This window comes from Rhinoderma darwinii, chromosome 1 (genome assembly GCF_050947455.1).
Source record: "Rhinoderma darwinii isolate aRhiDar2 chromosome 1, aRhiDar2.hap1, whole genome shotgun sequence".
Taxonomy (NCBI): domain Eukaryota; kingdom Metazoa; phylum Chordata; class Amphibia; order Anura; family Rhinodermatidae; genus Rhinoderma; species Rhinoderma darwinii.
In genome coordinates this window covers 310,504,037-310,526,646 of record NC_134687.1, presented here as the reverse complement: position 1 = coordinate 310,526,646, position 22,610 = coordinate 310,504,037, and the positions used below count along the sequence as shown (strand labels likewise).

The 22,610-nt window shown below is 40.3% G+C and overlaps 1 protein-coding gene across 2 annotated transcripts; it reads right to left on the bottom strand.

Annotated features, from left to right (window-relative positions):
• Nucleotides 1-1,520: 1,520 nt before the first annotated feature.
• On the bottom strand, nucleotides 1,521-22,027 carry HOPX (HOP homeobox). Of its 2 annotated transcripts, none has more exons than XM_075851261.1 (3): nucleotides 21,880-22,027; nucleotides 15,732-15,926; nucleotides 1,521-1,782 (listed from the first exon to the last, which is right to left on the bottom strand). In XM_075851261.1, exons 2-3 carry the CDS (start codon nucleotides 15,894-15,896, stop codon nucleotides 1,705-1,707), a joined length of 243 nt encoding a protein of 80 aa, XP_075707376.1. In that variant the 5' UTR covers nucleotides 15,897-15,926; nucleotides 21,880-22,027; the 3' UTR covers nucleotides 1,521-1,704. The 2 variants fall into 2 exon arrangements, with proteins under 2 accessions (XP_075707376.1, XP_075707383.1); XM_075851268.1 differs by lacking the exon at nucleotides 21,880-22,027 and adding an exon at nucleotides 21,707-21,873.
• Nucleotides 22,028-22,610: the final 583 nt, after the last annotated feature.

The window sequence follows — 22,610 nt, the reverse complement described above, 5'->3', positions numbered from 1 at the left end:
CCCGCCAGAGAGGAGCAGAAGAAGCCTGCGTGTTAAAAGAGAGGGTGAGCAAGCACCCCTCCTCAATAATGAATGGATACAGGGATGATGGGGTTTGTTTACAGGGATAATGACTGATATATACAGGGCTGATGGGGGTTAATGCAGGGATGATGCCTGGACATCATCCCTGCATATAACCCCCTTCATCCCCATATATATAACCACCATCATCCCTGTATATACCAGCCATCATCCCTGTATATAGCAGCTAGGCTGGCCAGGCTGTGATAGGCTCTCCCACTCCTAAGCCTGCCATCCTGGGTGGTGGAAGATGGAGTCAGTCTCACAGACATAGAAGCAGGTGCAGACTGATTACCTATGGGCGTTGACACAGAAGCTGTGTCTGGCAGATCCTTTACAATATACAGGGATGATGGGGGTTATATACAGGGATGAAGGCTGTTATATAATTAGAATGCACCTCTTCAGTTGCAAAAATGCGTTAGGGGGGCCCACTGGGTTGGGGCCCACTCAGATATGTTTTGCCCCCCCCCTGTGCTAAACTCTTAGCTACGCCTCTGGACTGCTCTCTAATTTTCACATTTAGGGGGGTCTTTTTTTCTACTAAGAAAGAGTGAAGAAGATGAGCAGTTGCACATGTCTCACCCTCTGCACCTTAATCAGGACATTTGTTGACTCTGTGACCGGCATCTGGATTGCGGATATTTTTGCTCTCTTTACTTGAAAAACTAGCATGTATGAACTCTGCACATCTTGCCTTTTTATTTTTAGGAGTTGTTGTGTATCTCAGGCTTTGATTGGGTCAGATTTTTAGCTTCAAACATGACTTTTTATGCATTTTTTTACACAACGTTACACTTCGATTAAAATTGCTTAAAAGTGCCCATGAGTGTAAAGTGGGTGACATTTACACAATGTGCTCGGTGAATAGTTTCAGAAAATATATTGGTATGGGGGTATAATATGATTTTTTTTATTTTATAATTTAGGTTTTATTTGTGTATGTGAAAAGGGAAAAATTATTGTGGTAGCGAAAGGGTTAATCATTGTGAGAAAAGGGACCAACTACTTTTCTTGATGAAAATATTGCTGTCATGTTGAAAAGGGCAAGATCGGGGTAACCTGTCACCAAGTTACCTTAATTATCACTTCACAGCCCCTTCTCCAGTAAGGTTTTCCACCTCACACTTCCATCAAAGGGTAGAAGTGCCAGAAAATAATTTACCAAAGACTGTTGGGACCCTGAATAATATCCATAAAAATGGAGGACTGAGAGTGGTATAAAGTAGTTTTAAGTTATTTTATTATACTCATCCATCATACCAATGTATCAACATAAAAACATACCAACTGCAGCCATCAAGATTGTACCTAAAATTCTAATATATATATATATATATATATATATATATATATATATATATATATATATATATATATATATATATATATATAAGCAATACTATCCTATAAATTAGCTATATTACCAATAAATGTTAGCAAGCTATATAGGAGTTCTGTATTTGTCAAAAAACAAGCAATAATTAGGAGTATACGTTTAAAATATATTACATTAGTATATATACACAATATTTAGATAAGTAGTATTTATTACATTTGCTTTCAATAAAGTAGGATTATTTTATCTTTATATAATGGGGTAGAAAAAAATAAAATGTTTTTATATGAAAAAAATCTCCTCTAGTCCATGACTGAGCCAAGCTCTGAAGGTAGACCCTCAGATCTTCTCCATTTCGATAACCGGACTTTGAACCATTTCTAGAGTAAAAAGGAAAAAAAATAAAATATATTTTAGAATTGATTATTGATTGATCGATTGAATAAATAATTCTTATAAACATCACTTGTCAGACCATCAAAAGCTTTATTAGTAAGATTATATGGATATAAAGATATGTCATAAATGTCAGAAAGATGCGGGTCCCACCTCTGGGACCCGCACCTATCCCTAGAACGGGGCCCCCTAAACCCCAATCTAGGTTTTTGTGTTGATGCTGCCTCCCGGCCACTTACTGATTACATGGTCGGGAGTTACAGAAACAGTAGAACTCGCTAAGCTACGCTGTTTCCGTAACTCCCATAGAACAGAATTGTAGTTAAGGAAACACGGAAGCAACGTAGCATGCAAGCTACGCTAACTGCCATTCACTAGTATGGGAGTTACGGAGTAACTCCCGACCATGTAATCAGGAAGTGGCCGGGTGGCAGCGTGAGCACAATCAGCTAGAACGGGGTTTAGGCAGGGCCGTATTTGCCACTAGGCACTGGGTGTGTAGTGCCTAGGACATCCAGCAGGATCCCCTCTTTTTTTTTTATTAAAAACTTATCTTGTGACTTGACCGGCCAACGGTCAGGTCACTCACAGGGCAGAGGGGGGTGCGTGCGCTTCTTAGGCTTAAAACACACCCTCTGTTAATGGATTGGCCAGAACTGCTGACGTGAGCAGCTGTGGCCAATCCACGAATAGTGGGAGTGTCTTAGACTTGGACGGCAGAGCAGAGAAGGACAGGACGGCACCGCCGCAGGTCAGGTAAGTAAATGTTTAACACGCACGCACACACTCTTGTTGTTCAGGAGCAAGGCAATGGCTGGATTACACAGCCGCAGCCCCGCTCTAACAGCGTAGATCAGGAAAATCTCTGATCTCCGCCGTTATTCCCCTGAATGTTGCGATTAAAGCTGACCGCAGCATTCAAGGGGAATATTCAAAGGGAGATGCCCCATGGATCGCATCACAGGGATTCCCTATCCAGGGTCCATTGAAGGACCCCAGGACTGTCTGACCATATTTCCTGTTGTTAGGGCATACTGAGGTATGTCCTAACAACTGCCTGTGTACTATCAGTACACAGGCTAATGTACTGGCAAATAGATATATGCCAGCACATTAAAGTTTCAAAATAAAAAAGTAAAAATAAAGTAATGATAAATAAAAAAAAATGTAAAACACCAATTTTTTTACTATAAACATTAAAATAAGTCTCAATACAAAAAAAAATTTACACACATTCTGTATCGTCGTGACCGTAATAACCTGCACAACAAATTTATAGCGTCATTTATAATGTGAACACTAAAAACAAATATTAAAAAACTGCTTTCTTTAACTTATTAATGTGAGGCACGTGGTGTTATGAATTTTGAACCTCTATGTGGCTCACATTAATAGTAATTAACCCCATCATGTACTTCACACATTAACCTAATGTTGTCCATTATGACTGTGAGAAACACTATGGGTGGGGTTAATTACTATTAATGTGAGGCACATGGAGGTTCAAAATTCTTCACACCACACGCCTCACATCAGAAAACGGAAGAACTTTTTTTTTTTAAATTATCCTTGTTGGCAAGTATTGTTCTGGTATTGAGAATCTCAACACAAAGTATCGGTATCAAAGTCCAAATTCTGGTATCGTGACAACCCTAATGTAATCTACTGTATTCAATTGTATCCGCGTCCTTAGGAAGCGGATACAATTGAAAGCGCCGGTGAAGCAAGGGAACTATTAGTTCCCTTCCTCATCATTCGTCACTTTCTTGTGGCGCAGGCACCTGCCGTCGTTCTGCTGGAGCAGGCCTGATCAGAAAAGACAAGGCCTGAATCAACGGAAACTTTATTGCTGAGCCCCACCAATGCTAGTAACTCCTAGCACGGGGACTCCTTTATACCTGAAGGAGTCTCTGCACTAGGTTTATAGTGGGACATGCACCCAAAATGCGCAAAAATTCTGGCTCATCTCGGGTGACCCTGTGCCACTTATAAGGCTCAGTAACTAAGCAGTGACAGCTCTAAGCTGTCATTGATTAGTTTACATCACGTAGTGGCCGGTTACCTAAGTTAATTGGCCTAAGTAGGCCAATGAACTGAGGTAACCTGGGACCACGTGATGTAAACTAACTAAAGACAGCTTAGAGCTTAGTTTACTGTCACAGATCCAGGAAGGTAAGTATAATAATGGTTTTGCATTTTTTACTTATTAGTGTTACTAATGTTTTTTTGTGTGTTTTTTTTACAGGTTCGGTCGTTGGACTACGTTATATTCAATGACTACTTCGATGACGGTGTTTTTTTTTTTTCAATAAATTGGTTAACAAGGGTTGTGTGGGAGGTTTTATTTCAATAAATAATTTTTTCTGTGTCTGTGTTGTTTTTAACTTTATTACTACAGCCTTAGTAATGGTGCCTGTCTGATAGACAGCATCCATTACTAAGGTGGGGCTTAGTGTTAGCTGGTTAAGAGACTAACACTAACCCCTCCATTATTACCTGGTACCCACTGCCACCAGGGGTGTCGGGAAGAGCCGGGTACGATCCAGTACCCGACCATTTGAAATGATGCTCAGGCACTGGGGGGGCTGCAGGCAGGTATTATTAGGCTGGGAAAGCCCAAAAACAATGGGCCTTCCCACCCTGGTAATGCTAGTCTGCTGCTGCGTTATTGTATCTGTCTGGTTATGAAAAATGGGGGCGACCCCACGTCGTTTTTTTAAAATAAATAATTGAAAAAAACACATGGGGTCCACCCATTTTTCATAACCAGACAGATACAACACAGCAGCAGCAGGCTAGCGTTACCAGAGTGTGAAGGGCCACTGTTTTTGGCCTTTCCCAGGCTAATAATACCAGCCTGCGGCTGACCCAGCACCCAACCATCACTACAGATAGTCGGGTACTTGATTGTACTCGGCTTTTCCCGGCACCCCTGGTGGCGGTAAGTACCGGGGTAATAATCGGGGGTTAGTGTTAGCCTCTTTACCAGCTAAAACTAAGCTCCGCCTTAGTAATGGATGCGGTCTATCAGATGGCCACCATTACTAAGGCAGAAGTAATGAAGTTAAAATAAAACACCCAACACAGAAAAAAATATTTTATTGAAATAAAAAACCCTCACACAACCCTCGTTAACCATTTTATTGAAAATAAAAACGCCGTAATCAAAGTAGTCCTTGAATCTGACGTAGTAACCTGTAACCAAAAACACAAAAAAAAAACATTAGTAACACTATTAAGTAAGTATTACCTTCTTGGTTATGTCACAGCAAACTAAGCAATGACAGCTCTAAGCTGCCATTGGTTAGTTTACATCACATGGTCCCCGGTTACCTCAGTTCATTGGGCTAATTTTAATAGACTAATAAACCTGCAGGGTGTAATTTGCTCCAGTCGGGTAGGGGGGCCACTGCAGGAGTGGTTTTTTTCCCTCTAAAATATAATAAACTGTGACCTGACTAATAATAGAGGAAATGGGCCCCAGTGTTCATGTGGGGGACCGGGGAGTGAATATTAATGGGGCATTTCTTTTAGGGTATATCCACACATAGCGTAAAAACTGAACAATTAGCACACGTTGCGATTTTTGCGGCGGAAAATCTGTGTTATCGGGGGCGTCAGCCCTAAAAGTGTCTAGGGCAGCACCAACTCCAAATACGGCCCCGAGTTTAGGGGGCCCTGTTCTAGAGATAGGTGCGGGTCCCAGAGGTGGGATCTGACATTTTTTTACATATCCTGTGGATATGTCATAAATGTCCCTCATGGGAAAACCCCTTTAAGGAATAAGTACAGAATTACACCAAAACAGTAAACCTTTCCTTCACTCAGTAATGCAACTAGTGGCAACCATTTATTTAGGGAAATAAACAAGAAAATATCTCATTAAGAAGGTCAGTAAACTAATAATGAGAATGTTTGCATGGAATAATTTCCTGTGCCGCCATTCATCTACTTTTCTTATGTCATCTATGATAGTAAACATTCTATAGCTAGCAAAGAGATTTAGGGATAGACAACGATTTCCTTAACCTCTTCCCGCGCTGCGCCGCAGCAGTTTGCGCCCACATATATGGCATCACCATACCCGGGAGAACCCGCTTAACGTTTTATGAGGTATTTGTCTTCAGTGGCACAAACTGGGCACAACATATTATGCACTAAAATGGCATATCAGTGCAAAATTGTAATACTCACACCATCCGCTGTGCATTAACCCCTTTGAGCACTATGACTTAATAGCACGTCATGGTGCGGGGGTGATGTATGGAGCGGGCTCACGTGCTGAGCCCGCTCCATACGCTGCGGGCGTCGGCTGTGTATTAGAGCTGACACCCAGGACTAAGGGACAGGAACAGCGATCGTGCGGTTACAGAAGCCTGTAAAAATAACAATATACTGCAATACATTATTATCGCAGCATATTGTACCCGCGATCCAATGATCGCTGGTACAAGTCCCCTAAGGGGATTAATAAAAAGAATTCAAGTTATTAGTAGTGAGAAAGAAAGAAAAAAAAGTTACAAAAAAAAACCTTTTCCCATTTATCTTCAAAGGTAATGTAAAAAAATAAACAGAATTGATATTGCTACGTCCGTAAAAGGCCGAACTATTACAATATGCCATTATTTAACTCGCACGGTGAACACCGTAAAAAACTTAAATAATTTAAACCGCCAAAATCGCTGTCGTTTTCGTTTTTACTGCACGGCGAAAGCTGTAAAAACTAAAACCCCAAAAAATGGAATCAGATTTTTTTCCTATATTACTATATTTTCCTATTTTTTTTCAATTTCCCAGTACTGTTTATGGCACTTTAAATGGTATCAATAGAAACTACAATTCCTCCCGCAAGAAATAAGCCGTCACATCACTCTACTGACGGAAAAAGAAAAAAGTGATGGCTCTTGGAAGGCGGGTAGTGAAAAACGAAAATAAGAAAGCAAAAAATGGATCAGTCCTGAAAGGGTTAATTAATTTCTAATGAAAAAAATGTATGACCCCATGTGGGGTATTTCCGTACTCGGGAGAAATTGCTTTATAAAAATTGGTTGTTTATTTCTCCTTTATCCCTTGTGAAAATGAGAAAATGCAACATTTTAGTGGAAAAAAATTGTGATATTAATTTTCTCCGCCTAATTCTAATAAATTCTGCAAAAGACCCGTGGAGTCTATATTCTCACTATACCCCTAGAAAAATTCCTTGAGGGGTGTTTCCAAAATGGGGTAACTTGGGGGGCTTCCACTGTTTTGGTCTCTCCAGGGCGTTGCAAAGGCGGCATGGCACCGAAAAACAATCCAGCAAAATCCGTGCTCCAAAATCCAAATGGCGCTACTTCCCTTCTGAGCGCTGCCATGGGTCCAATCAGCAGTTTATTACCACATATGGGGTATTGCCGTAATCAGGAGAAAATGCTTTACAAATGTTGTGGTTCTTTTTTCCTTTATTCCTTGTAAAAATGTAACATTTCTATGCTTTTTCAGAAAAAAAGTTGATTTTCATTTTCACTGCCTAATTCCACTAAATTCTGCAAAAAACCTGTGTGGTCAAAATCCTAACTATACCCCTAGATAAATTCCTTGAGAGGTGTAGTTTCCAAAATGGGGTCACTTTTGAGGGGTTTCCCCTGTTTTGGTCTCTCCAGGGCGTTGCAAACGCGACATGGCACCGAAAACCAATCCAGCAAAATCCGTGCTCCAAAATCCAAATGGCACTCCTTCCCTTCTGAGCCCTGCTGTGGGTCCAATCAGCAGTTTATTGCCACATATGGGATATTGCTGTAATCAGGAGACATTGCTTTACAAATGTTGGGGTGATTTTCTTCATTATTCCTCGTAAATATTAAAAATTTCTATGTTTTTTCAGAAAAAAAGTAGATTTTAATTTTTACAGACTAATTCCAATATATTTAGTGAAAAACCTGTGTGGTCAAAATGCTAACTATACCCCTAGAAAAATTCCTTGATAGGTGTAGTTTCCAAAATGGGGTCACTTTTGGAGGGTTTCCCCTGTTTTGGTCCCTCCAGGGGGTTGCAAACGCGACATGGAACCGAAAACCAATCCACCAAAATCCGTGCTCCAAAATCCAAATGGCGCTCCTTCCCTTCTGAGCCTTGCTGTGGGTCCAATCAGCAGTTTATTACCACATATGGGATATTACCGTAATCGGGAGACATTGCTTTACATATGTTGGGGTGCATTTTATTTATTATTTCTTGTAAATATTAAAAATTTCTATGTTTTTTCAGAAAAAAGTAGATTTTTATTTTTACAGACTAATTCTAATAAATTTAGCGAAAAACCTGTGTGGTCAAAATGCTAACTATACACCTAGATAAATTCCTTGGGGGGTGTAGTTTCCAAAATGGGGTAACTTTTGGGGTGTTTCCACTGTTTTGGCACCACAAGACCTCTTCAAACCTGACAAGGTGCCTAAAATATATTCTAAAAAAAAGGAGGCCCAAAATCCACTAGGTGCTCCTTTGCTTCTGAGGCTGGTGCTTCAGTCCATTATCACACTAGGGCCACATGTGGGATATTTCTAAAAACTGCAGAATGTGGGCAATAAATATTGAGTTGCATTTCTCTGGTAAAACCTTCTGTGTTACAAAAAAAAAAAATTTATTAGAAATTAATTTCTGCAAAAAAAATAAAATTTGTAAATTTCACCTCTACTTTGCTTTAATTCCTGTGAAACGCCTAAAGGGTTAAAACACTTTGTGAATGCTGATTCGAATACCTTGAGGGGTGCAGTTTTCAAAATGGGGTGACTTCTGGGGATTTTCTAATATATGAGGCCCTCAAAGCCACCTCAGACTGAACTGGTCCCTGAAAAAATAGCCTTTTGAAATTTTCTTTAAAATATGAGAAATTGCTGCTAAAGTTCTAAGCCTTGTAACGTCCTAGAAAAATAAAAGGACGTTCAAAAAACGATGCAAACATAAAGTAGACATATGGGAAATGTTAACTAGTAACTATTTTGTGTGGTATTACTATCTGTTTTACAAGCAGATACGTTTAAATTTAGAAAAATGCAAATTTTTGCTAATTTTTTCTAAATTGTGGTGTTTTTAAGAAATAAATACCAAAATTATCGACAACATTTTTTCACTAACATAAAGTACAACATGTCACGAGAAAACAATCTCAGAATCGCTTGGATAGGTAAAAGCATTCCAACGTTATTACCACATAAAGTAACACATGTCAGATTTGAAAAAAATCGGCTGGGTCCTGAAGGCCAAAACAGGCTGGGTCCTGAAGGGGTTAAAGAGAGATTCCATGCCAATACAAGAACAAGCACCTCAGTGTGAGGATAGATGCCGGGTGATGTCCACTATTACCCATTAACGTATCAGTTTCCCTCACTACTGAAAGGAGAGACACAATTGATGCCTTTCTGTACCAACAAGGTCAGCCAGGGAAAAGCAGAAGGAACAAACAGCCGCCTAATAATACAACTAAACAAAGAGCATCTAGTGCCGGCAAATTAACTGTTTGTGACAATGTGTAATCCATTTATGTCTTATGTGTAGCCTACTGTTCAATGAGCAGGACAAGTTGGTCATATGACAAACCAAGGCAAGTGCCTTTAGTTATTTTTAAAAGCAATGAATGCTCGTGCCACCCGGCTTACTGCTGAAGAGATAAAATAACAGCCTACATCTTCAGCCAGACACATTTTTTTTAAAATAATTTTTAGAGATAATGGATATATAGAAATATGCAGGGAAATATAAATCATAATAATAAGATGATGAAACTATTTGATACCTAAATACAACAATCATTATTAGTATACAAGTTACTATTTTATCAGAAATATAAAAAATATGGATTGTTGTCAGATTTGTTAACTTAAGTGACCAGGCTGCTACATGATGGGGTCTCATACATGGTTATATGCATGCTTCTGACCCTACCTACTGTCAGGTAAGTGGTTATTAAATTGATGGTGTATGTATGTGTGTGTTTATATAGTGAAATATAATAAATATATATAATTCAATTGAAAATATTTTAATACATATATATCCAACTATAAATGTGTGTATCCAGTGGGTGTGCATTTGTGTGTGTACTTGTGTGTGTTGAGTGTGTGTTTGTATTTATGTATGTGAGTGTGTGTGTATGTTGCATCCATGTAATGTAGCAAGCATGCGTATGTATGTATGTATGTATGTATGTATGTATGTGGTGAGAGCATGTATGTAGTGAGTATCTGTATTTGTTCGTTCATGTATGTGGTGAGCGTGCACAAGTGCGCATTCTGTCTATGTATGTATGTGTTAATGCAAACATACGTGTGTGTGTATGTGGTGAACATACTTATGCGTGCATCCATGTATGCAGTGACAATACAAGTGTGTGCGTTTATTTATGTGGTGAGCGTCCATATGTGCTTTAAGTCTAGTTTTTTGTATACTGTAAGTGTAAGAATATAAGCTTTTATAAAGATAATAAACTTGACCACATTTCAAACAGCGAATAAAAGTCCATCATCCTTCCTTCCGTTGATTCTTCATTTAAAGAGGCTCTGTCACCAGATTTTGCAACCCCTATCTGCTATTGCAGCAGATCGGCGCTGCAATGTAGATTACAGTAACGTTTTTATTTTTAAAAAACGAGCATTTTTGGCCAAGTTATGACCATTTTTGTAGTTATGCAAATGAGGCTTGCAAAAGTCCAAGTGGGTGTGTTTAAAAGTAAAAGTCCAAGTGGGCGTGTATTATGTGCGTACATCGGGGCGTTTTTAATACTTTTACTAGCTGGGCATTCTGACGAGAAGTATCATCCACTTCTCTTCAGAACGCCCAGCTTCTGACAGATCACGCTGTGACGTCACTCACAGGTCCTGCATCGTGTCGGCACCAGAGGCTACAGTTGATTCTGCAGCAGCATCAGCGTTTGCAGGTAAGTAGCTACATCGACTTACCTGCTAACGCCGATGCTGCTGCATAATCAACTGAAGCCTCTGGTGCCGATGTGGCCGACACGATGCAGGACCTGTGAGTGACATCACAGATCTGCACTGTCAGAAGCTGGGCGTTCTGAAGAGAAGTGGATGATACTTCTCTTCAGAGCGCCCAGCTAGTAAAAGTAGTAAACACGCCCCGATGTACGCACATAATACACGCCCACTTGGACTTTTACTTTTAAACACACCCACTTGGACTTTTGCAAGCCTCATTTGCATAAATACAAAAATGGTCATAACTTGGCCAAAAATGCTCGTTTTATAAAAATAAAAACGTTACTGTAATCTACATTGCAGCGCCGATCTGCTGCAATAGCAGATAGGGGTTGCAAAATCTGGTGACAGAGCCTCTTTAAGAGAAACTTTCATGAGTCCTCCAGTGTCCTTCTAATAATTATACTCTGCTCACAGCTTGTAAAGCAGGCGGCGACCTAACAACAACCTGGGATGACCACCCTTAGGCCTTGTTCACACGCAGCGTAAATACTGCGAATTGTCCGCAACGTATTTCATATTACAGTAAGAAGCAGAGTGGATAAGATTTGAACCAATCTCATCCACACGCTGTGTAAATAAAAAGTGGGAAAAAACGCTCAGAAATTGACATGTCAATTGTATTTGCGTAATCGCTGCTTTTTTGTTTTGGTTTTTCCCATTGCATTCAATGGGGAGGTAAAACCCGCAACAAACAGCAGATGTTGCGATTTTTGCACCGGAAAAGCTGTGATTCCACCGCAAAAATCGCAACTCAGAAAAAAAAAATCTAAAAAATCTTATACTTACCCAGAATTCTGTGCTTCTTCGTCCAGGCCAGCCTCCTGGTATGACGTTTCATCCGACGTGACTGCTGCAGGCTGCAGTGGTCACATAAAATCAAACGTCATCCCAGGAGGCCGGGCTGCAGGAAATCAGAGGGTTATTATGAAAATCTTTTTTATTTTCTTACGTGCAGTTTTCCAGAGCGGACACTTCGGCTGAAAATCTGCACCACAATTTGGTGCAGTTTTTCGGCTGGAATTCCCTGCGGCAACCAGGGCGGATACACTGTGTGCTTTTACACAGCGTATCCGCCCTGTGTGAACATACCCTAAATCTGAAAACTCTTGTGTAGATCTAGATTCGTTACCTGTGTTACACAAGAAGGACAAATCCTTTGGTCTGCAGCAGGAAGTCTAGGTACAGTTTTTTTGTTTTTTTTACATGTCTAGGTTGGAAGCTTGTAAAAGACAGTTTTGTAGCTCTATAATCTCCTCAATGCTGCTACTTTTATATATATATATATATATATATATATATATATATATATATATATATACAGTGAAGGAAATAAGTATTTGATCCCTTGCTGATTTTGTAAGTTTGCCCACTGTCAAAGACATGAGCAGTCTAGAATTTATTTGCATTGTTCACAGAGAAATAAGTATTTGATCCCTTTGGCAAACAAGACTTAATACTTGGTGGCAAAACCCTTGTTGGCAAGCACAGCAGTCAGACGTTTTTTGTAGTTGATAATGAGGTTTGCACACATGTTGGATGGAATTTTGGCCCACTCCTCTTTGCAGATCATCTGTAAATCATTAAGATTTCGAGGCTGTCGCTTGGCAACTCGGATCTTCAGCTCCCTCCATAAGTTTTCGATGGGATTAAGGTCTGGAGACTGGCTAGGCCACTCCATGACCTTAATGTGCTTCTTTTTGAGCCACTCCTTTGTTGCCTTGGCTGTATATTTCGGGTCATTGTCGTGCTGGAAGACCCAGCGACGAGCCATTTTTAATGTCCTGGTGGAGGGAAGGAGGTTGTCACTCAGGATTTGACGGTACATGGCTCCATCCATTCTCCCATTGATGCGGTGAAGTAGTCCTGTGCCCTTAGCAGAGAAACACCCCCAAAACATAATGTTTCCACCTCCATGCTTGACAGTGGGGACGGTGTTCTTTGGGTCATAGGCAGCATTTCTCTTCCTCCAAACACAGCGAGTTGAGTTAATGCCAAAGTGCTCAATTTTAGTCTCATCTGACCACAGCACCTTCTCCCAATCACTCTCAGAATCATCCAGATGTTCATTTGCAAACTTCAGACGGGCCTGTACATGTGCCTTCTTGAGCAGGGGGACCTTGCGGGCACTGCAGGATTTTAATCCATTACGGCGTAATGTGTTACCAATGGTTTTCTTGGTGACTGTGGTCCCAGCTGCCTTGAGATCATTAACAAGTTCCCCCCGTGTAGTTTTCGGCTGAGCGCTCACCTTCCTCAGGATCAAGGATACCCCAAGAGGTGAGATTTTGCATGGAGCCCCAGATCGATGTCGATTGACAGTCATTTTGTATGTCTTCCATTTTCTTACTATTGCACCAACAGTTGTCTCCTTCTCACCCAGCGTCTTACTTATGGTTTTGTAGCCCATTCTAGCCTTGTGCAGGTCTATGATCTTGTCCCTGACATCCTTAGAAAGCTCTTTGATCTTGCCCATGTTGTAGAGGTTAGAGTCAGACTGATTAATTGAGTCTGTGGACAGGAGTCTTTTATACAGGTGACCATTTAAGACAGCTGTCTTTAATGCAGGCACCAAGTTGATTTGGAGCATGTAACTGGTCTGGAGGAGGCTGAACTCTTAATGGTTGGTAGGGGATCAAATACTTATTTCTCTGTGCATAATGCAAATAAATATATATAATTTTGACTATGTGATTTTTATTTTTATTTTTTTATATAATCTATCACTCACTGGTAAAATTAACCTAGCCTAAAAATTCTAGACTGTTCATGTCTTTGACAGTGGGCAAACTTACAAAATGAGCAAGGGATCAAATACTTATTTCCTTCACTGTATATATATATACATATATATATATGTGTGTGTGATAGATAGAGATAGGAAAGCAGGATTCTCCTCTTCTATGTGTGCTACCGTGTTTCCCCGAAAGTAAGACAGTGTCTTACTTTCTTTTTATCCCCAAAAGCCCCACTATGTCTTACTTTCGGGGTATGTCTTATATTGGAAAAAATTTTTTTTATTTTTTTTTCACAAACTTTATTTAACTGTTTTACATTTTTTTTTTTAGTCCCACCAGGGGACTTCACTATGCGATGTGCCGATCGCATATATAATGCTTTGGTATACTTAGTATACCGAAGCATTATTGCCTATTAGGTCATGCCTCCGGCATCGCCTAACAGGCAGATGCTGAAGGCAGACCTGGGGGTCTTTGTTAGACCCCCGGCTGTCATGGAAACCCGACGGCGACCCGCGATTTGTTTGCGGGGGCGCCGATCGGGTGACAGAGGGAGCTCCCCCCTCTGTCAAACACATTAAATGCCGCTGTCACTATTGACAGCGGCATTTAATGGGTTAAACTGCCGGAATCGGCGCGCGCTTCGATTCCGGCAGTTGCAGCAGGAGCCAGGCTGTGTATAACAGCCGTGCTCCTGCCGCTGATCGCGTGGGTACAGTCTCAGTACCCGCGCCATCACAGGACGGATATATCCGTCCTCCTGCGCGAACTAGCAGCTGCTGAGGACGGATATATCCGTCCTTCGGCGTTAAGTGGGAGTGGAAGTGGGCAGGAGGCGGCAATACCCCCGTGTTTCCCCGAAAGTAAGACATATGTCTTACTTTCGGGGTACGGCTTATATTAGCCGACCCCCCTGAAACCCCCGATACGTCTTACAATCGGGGGTGTCTTACTATCGGGGAAACACGGTAGCAGTTAGGCTCCGCCCACTAGCTCAGAGAAAGTCTGCAGAGGGGCAAACTGCTAAAAAAATAATGCAGAATATAAATCATATAATGGCCAGAAATAGTGTTATTCCTCACAGTGGTGTAGCTACAGGGGGTGCAGAGGTAGCAGTCGCACCTGGGCCCTGGTGCCTGAAGGGCCCCAAAAGCCGCATAAGTCGCATAAGTTGACACCAGTATTATAAAGTATATATGGTAGGTGGGGGCTGTGTTATAGATTTTGCATTGGGGCCCAGGAGCTTCAAGTTATGTCTCTATATCCTCATGTACACACATATGACAGCTTATTCTGAAAATTTAGTTATGCTTTAAGTGTATGAGCAGAACATAAAAAATATTTCTTTTTCTAAGCAAAATACAGTTAAAGAGATAATATTGAGCGTCACTTTAATGTAGCAAAACTATAAAAATGACAACAAATAATTACTTTACTACTTTCCCATTTATAGAAAAAAAGCGACATTCTGGAAATCGACATTGATGGCATAGTGTTAGAATCAATGGCTGATCCGTGCTGATTTGTGACTCCTTCCAATTCCTAATTAAAAGGGGACCTGGCACTTAAAGGGGTTTTCCAGTTCCTAAAAATTGATGTCCTATCTTCAGGATCAAAATGTGATCGGTCGGGGTCCGACTCCCGGGACCCCCACCAATCAGCTGTTTTGAAGGGGCCGCAGCACTTGTATGAACGCTGCTTCCTCTTCATTACTACAATAGATAAATGTCAGGAGAATCAGCCGACCATATGTGTGTGGAAACATCCTGACAGAAAGGGTTTGTAGCTCAGCAACAGGATCATGGAATTACAGTTTGGGAAATTGTATATGATATATTCAGTAGGTACTGTATATTTGAAATCGGCAAATAGCAAACTACTACTTTAGGGCTACAAGAATCTCTAGGCTAGAGAAAGGCCCCAAAGAGTGGGCCGAAATGTTGCATCGGGGCAATCACAAGTCACTGGAGTGCTGACCTTCATTGGATTTTCATCATTGTGGCAGAGTCTTGGTTCTGGGCTTTAGGGATTTGCACCCACTCCTCAAAAGCGCCAACTGTCAGTATAATAGTTGTGATACTACCAACATACCCCCAATTGACATTAGTAAAAATGATTGCTCAGTGCTATACAGATTGTACCATGTAGATAAATAAACTATTAAGAAGGGCATCTGAAGGGCACATACTACCCTTGTCAATACGGTCGGGTAGTAACGCAGTATACCTCGGTCTCCTGCTCTGTCAGGCCCGCTTCAGCTGCTATCAGCATCAGAGTAGTGTGTTCTGGGTGCTTGCACACTTTATTGAAATTATATTCAAGTATCTCGATCTGCTCCTTGCTCAGGCTTCCATCTTCATTTTCACATGTTTCTTTTTTATGGGAACTCATCTTTAGTACCAATGTTCATACACCAGTGGGCTGTAATTACAAAAAATATATATAAAGAAACAATTTTGACTTTTGTCTTGTTAGTCCGTACTTAATTAAAATTTAGGTAGGTGGAGAAAAATAAAATGAGTGCCTGCTGCCATTTCCAGAAATCTAGAAGTCACTAGGGAAAATTTATTAAGACTGGCGTTCAATACACCTGTCTTAATCTAAAAAATGTTGGAGTATGATGCGCCTAATTTATTAAGAGACGCATGTCTCTTAATAAATTAGCCATATTTCTTGCCGGCTGAGCGCCAGCTAGGTTCTGGAGTAGATTTGCACTATTATTTATGCCAGTTTTCTGGAGTAAATGATAGTGAATTTATTGGGCCGCGGTGGCCCATCCCTCCCACTATGCCCCACCCACTTAAAGAACACAACATTTTTGCACACATTTTTTTAACGCAAATTGCGACTTTTCTACTCTGCAGAGTGCTTAATAAATTCCCCCACGGTCTCTGATCAATATCTAACTATATAATTATCATAATAAGGCCAAGGAATAACATTAGGTCAAGGTGCTGGAGAAACACAGACATGTCCCATTACCATTACATCTTGAAAATACATACATATAACCATTAGAGAAATCTATTCTCTCCACTGTATTTATTATTTATTTAAACCCATATCCCCAGTGCCGCAAGGCAAAGCTACTTTCCAATGAGCCACCATGCTGCCCCTCTATTCTAATACTGTACTGTATGGCGCCCTCCATACTACTGAACAGGTGAAATAGCTACCAGTAGCTTCATGTATTTTACATAACTTGCATTATTACAGACTTTTTGAGACAGAGTGAAAAACCGCTAAGTAAGAGTGTCCCTACTATGGCGGACATAGCTTGTCCATGTATTAAATGCTTGGTCACTTATTTGAATGTTACGAGGAAGTTTTACTACATGCCAGACATGACTTTCTCCAATGATAACAGCTCATTGCTTGGTTCCAGGAGCCGCATCCATGGCAATTAGCTGAGCGCCACCTCAGCTGTCTTTAGAAAAAGTGATGTTTTCATAAGATGGATTGTAATCTATTTAAAGGGGTTGTCGGTTTCAATCACTTCATGTTAGAAGGGTCTTCTGAAAATAACATGATTGCAAGGTATCTTTGTGCAATCTCTAATCTATTCAATTTTCCTGCAGCGCCACCACAGGGGAAGTAAAGCATTACACGGATAACATTGAAACTAATGAGATGCCCTTGTAAAGCATATACGTGACAGGCTTTCTCTGGAATATACAGTAGGTGCGAGTCCTGGGACCTCACCTTTAACTATAAATGCAGCAATAGGGTATTTTTTTAATCCAGACAAACCATTTTCAAATTGTTGTGCCTTTTTCCCTACTACTTATTAGCCGAAAGATTTCTTAGAAATATGAGAAGAAAGAGCCATCTGTTTTATTCTTGTGGAAAACAGATTATGTAATATAATTGTGTCTCTTACAGGTGAATGCACTGCTTCATCCCAGTGGACCACAGATTGACCGACTGAGACTAGCTGTGCAATGAGAATAGCTTGTTAAACAACATGCATTCCATATATTCTCATGTGTTTTAGGGCTAATTGTATGTATGTACAATGTTCACAGGGTAACCGGGTGACGGTAAAATAGTTTGATTGTTACTGACTTTAACACCTTCCCGAAGTATGACTGCCGTATACTAACGTCATAGCCAGGTAGCAGAAGTATGGAGCGGGCTAACGGGCTGAGCCCAATGCATACAACGCCAGAGTTGGCTGTATGTTACAGACGAAAGTTCACTGTAACGAGTGGAGTCCCTCTCGTTTAATCGCTTAGTTGCTGCTGTCAGTAGCGACCGCGGACTCTAAGGCGTAACAAAGGGTGGGGTGACCCCCTCTGACAGCCCAAATGGTTCTCCCGCGGCGTGATCGTGGGGTGCCAATGGTTGGCATGGCAACCTGGGGGCCTAATGAAGGCCCCTGGGTCTGCCATTTTTGTACAGCTATTAAGCCCTGCCCCCAGCAAGGCTTAATAGGAGCTTGTCAAAATAGATACATCCTGCAATATATTAGTATTGCAGTATATAGTGCAAGCAATCGCTGGTTCAAGTTCAAGTATTGTAAAAAAACAAACAAACAACTAAACATAATTGGTATCACCGCGCCAGTAGAAGTCTGAACTTATACAATATAACACTATTTAACCCGTTCAGTGAAACAATGTAAATGACAGTACCGCTATTTTTTGTCACCTCATCTCCCACAAAGATGGAATAAAAAGTGATCAAAAACTGTACCCAAAATGGTATCATCAAAAACTACAGCTCGTCCCGCTCATACACCTCAATCGATGGAAAAATGAAAAAGTTATGGCTTTTAGAATTAGTTTTTTCCTTGTAAAATATAAAAATAAAACTATATAAATTTGGTATTGCCGTAATCATATTGACCCGCAAAACATAGTTAACATGTTAATTTAATTGCAATGTGAACGCCGTACAAACGAAGCGCAAAAAACACTCGAGGATTTGCTGTTTTTTCTCATTACACCCCACAAATACTTTTTTTTCCTGCTTCCTAGTACATTATATGGTACAATAAATGGTGCCATGAAAAACTACAACTCGTCCCACAAAAATCAAGGCCTCATACTGCTATATCGACGGAAAAATAAAACAATTATGGCTTTTGAATTGCAGGGAGGATAAAGAGAAAATAAAAATTGTTATATTAAAGAAGTGGTTTATCAGATATTCCGTAATATAATGAGGAGGTGTTTCATAAAAACCCGACAGGGCTGCGGGAGCTTTTTCACAGACTACAGATTGTTGTAAGTGGTGATTGTATTCTGCTGATAGGGCTGGCATGGCAGAGGCAGGGAGCTTGAAATTCCCTGCAGCCACGTATATTTTTTCTTATTGGCTCTGTCAAGTTATAAAAAAAGTCTGAAATGGACCATTAACTATACTGTGTCAGTCTTAAGTCCGGGGGCTGTCCGTTTTTCACCCGGACGTGAAAATCGCTCAATAGGTTCGTTAGTGAGAAAAAATATTTCTATTGTATCTATTTGTAAAGGACATCAGCTGAGGCCCCTCTGCAAACCCTCCACCAATATCTCTTCTAAAAAGGATTTTAGCACCCACCAAAGTACCAGAACCTCCCAATACATGAAACGACCACTCATTCTGCCTGTCCCCATTAATCACTTGTAGCAGGAATTAGGGCATATTCACAAGCGTCATATTTGCTGCAGATATTTTTGCGTCTGTTCCAATCACAAGAATGGGGTTTGCCGAAATATATGAACATGCTGCAGAAACAACCCCATTCAGATGTATGGGATGGATGTTTCTGCTACGAATGTGCCGTGTATGAACATACCCTTATGGGGCCTCATGTATGAAAATTAGTGTAGTCAAGAAATTAGTGTTGCCCCCCAGCAACCAATCTATTCGTGACCTATTTGAAAAAAAAAATAAAAGATAAAATCAGTTTCTATGGGTAAGACTACATTCACACGAACGTGGACAACCTCGGACGGTCGAGACACATTATCACGCATCCCCCATAGACTAAAGTCTTTGGAGGAATGGGTGAAAACGCAGGAAAAAAAGAACATGTCCCGTTTTTCCACAGACCCTTCACACGCTCCATTGAAACAACGGTCGTGTGAACGGCCCCATTGAAATACATGAGTTCGTGTGAAGGCTGTTGTTTTAACGGCCGTCACACGGACGAGATTCACGCTCGTCTGAATGAGCCCTAACACTTCCAGTTCTTGACTGCGCTAGGGTTTTATACATGAAGCCCATGTTGGGTCCAACCATTGCCACTGACTTTTCAGTGTGGAGTGACAGAAGCATCTAATGTCTGATAAAGATAAATTAATAAATAATTTAAAGGGTGATTTTGGGTGAAATTATTGTATTTCCAGTTGGGATAACTATTATTTCTCAGGTAAAACAATTGTATTATACTTTGTTTTATTTTGGAAAGAGTATCCTTTTGGTAGTAGACTATATACAGCTTTTTTTGTCTTGTTGCAAATTATATACAATGCGTAACAAAGCACAAATATATCTACTTTACTAAGGCGGCTATAGTTACCAATACTTGAACATGGTATGAGTCACAAACCAAACTCCAGGCTTATGCTTAATGAACAAAGCCATGAACACATTACCATCCCTTGTGTTTTTGATGAAACCTGTCTTTACATGCTGTATTGTGAATATTTCATTGATGATCATTTTGGTTGGGCGGAGTGTTAAGAATTGGTTAAGAATCCAATAGGTGTGTCTGCCATATAAATGTTTTCTGAAAGACAACTCTTACTAAAACATTTCTCCACTACTCAAGCTTTAAACGTATCTGCAACACACCCATAAGTCATCTTGGATGTTCTTCTAAATCTACAGCTGATGCTGGCTTTTCATCCTAGCATGCCCTTACTACGGCAAAAAAAAACTAGTATAGCTTTTTATTTTATTTTTCAAGGCGGAATCTTATGAAGTCACCAATTATGTCATAGCAAAGCAGGATAGATTTCATAAACTTGTTTTACGTCTTACTGATAACAACGACTTACATTTCTAGAAAATATTTCAAGAATATCAATATTTTGCATACCGAACTAGATTTTTTCATCTTGATCAGTAAGTAAGTAAATAATTTGTTTAGTCTTTTTAGTTTACCATTGTTTGGTACTCAATGGCCTTACACATAGTTGTAGGATGAACATTGAATGTGCTTTTATAGTGGCAGCATATTCCACAGCACTGTACAGAGATTGTCATTATGCACATCAACCCCTGTCTTCTATGGAGCTCACATTTTATTTCCCCCATCTCTTACCTACACAAGAGTGAAAATTTCATAGGAAGCCAATTAACCTGTCAGTATGTTTTTGGAGTGTGGGAAGAAATTAGAGCCCTGGGAGGAAACCCACACAAATACAGGGAGAACATACAAAACTGCAGATGTTGCCGTTAGTCAGACTAGAAGCAAGGACTCCAGCGGTGCAAGGCAACCTTGCTGCCTATAGTAATATATAGTTGTGAAAAGTTAAATATAATACAGTTTTACCTATAACCTTAAATTTGGTAAGGGCTAGTTTACTAAACAAAAAAATAAAATTGGTCTCCATTCATCTTTGTTGATATTTGTAAAATTGATCATATGTAGAAAACGAACTCTCCATTGAAAAAAAAGAGGGATCTGCCTGGACACTGTGGATTAAATGATAAATTCTCCCTTTGCCCCTTTGTAAATTAACTGTCAATTATTGACCTCCAGTCACCATCCAATCCCTAATTTGCAGTCAATAAGACAAGAACACATAGAGGGGAACCCAGCACCCCGCTACCTGTTTAGCAGGATTAGTACTTTTTTCCTACCAGTACTCGTTTCTCATATATACTAAACTGTGCTGCACAGATATTTGTCCATATTTGTAGAAATTGCATAAAGAAAGTCAAATTCCAAAGAGATCACAGAAATGTGAATTAAAAAAGGCAACAAAATTAAACCAAAGTTTTTCTTTCTAAGAATGGGAATACACTAGGATACTATTCTATTGAGTAATGAACCCAGAGCATCTATAGAAAATAAGGAATTCATATATCCAATTGACTGATGCTAAAGCATCTTGGTGATATTACTGATAGGATAATAGTGCTGCCAAAAAAGACTAGCGGAGAATTTTATCTAACTTTACTGCCAACCCCCACCACCCTCCCCATACAACAATGTTTTCTGCCTGAGCCTATGACTTTCCTTATGTGCAGAAGAAGCATCTACTTACATATTGAGGGAATATGTTGCTTGGAACAGATCTCACTCACTCAGCCAACACGTCTTGATTTCATAAAGAGTAGCGGCGCACTAAAAGGCTTTTTAGCTGTCTTGCTGGCTTGTGAGATGACGCCTACTTGTTTGTCGCACATTGTTGTGTAAAAAGTGAGCAAACACAGGTACCTGAAAAACCTGCAGTACAGGCCCAGCCAAAAGAGATGCTGACAATCCGAGATCACTTGTCAGCTGAGCGATCACACACACTGCTGCTTCCACTGGCCGACGCTGCAAGTTTCTATGGAGCTGTTGTTCCTGTCACAGCCTTAGTTTTCCATATGCTGCTCAATGGGTGTTTCATATTTCACATGCAGCACACGCCTATTGAGCCCAGCACAAGGTTATGTAAGCTATGAAAGAGCTGCTAAAATCTCTTTTCACTTAGGTGACAAAATGTACTTGTAAGCGGCGTTAAGTGGCGTGTGTAAAAAGGATGAGCTCATACCAAAGCCTGTGCTTTTCTTTGAATCCATTGTTCTATGGTGCCAATCACAGTCCTTAAAGGTGGATTTATCTGGACTAGAAGGCTTTCAGTATGTAAGGCTGGCTATATGTGGCACCATATTGGACCACCAGAGTACTAGACGATCTTCCAGAAGGACCAAGCTTTGATACAAAAATTGTACCAAAAGATCCCGCAGAAGACAATCCCATCTGGTGCGGACACTAGGGTCTAGTTCTTATGGATTTATTTACAAATATGCCCCTTTTACATGGGCAAACAAGCGTTTATATGAACACTCGTTCCTGATAATTGCCCTGTGTAAACGAGTGTGAAAACGCTCGTCATCGACTGATCATATAGTTTATCCAGAATTAAATATGCCCTGTGTAAACAGGGAGATGTGCTTCCAACA

Excerpts from the sequence above, each read along its gene's own strand:
- HOPX (XM_075851261.1), bottom strand. The coding sequence starts at position 15,896 with ATGAGTTCCCATAAAAAAGAAACATGTGAAAATGAAGATGGAAGCCTG. Across the intron at positions 1,783-15,731 it reads TGACAGAGCAGGAGACCGAG|AAATGGTTCAAAGTCCGGTT; the intron begins GTATACTGCGTT and ends TTTTTACTCTAG.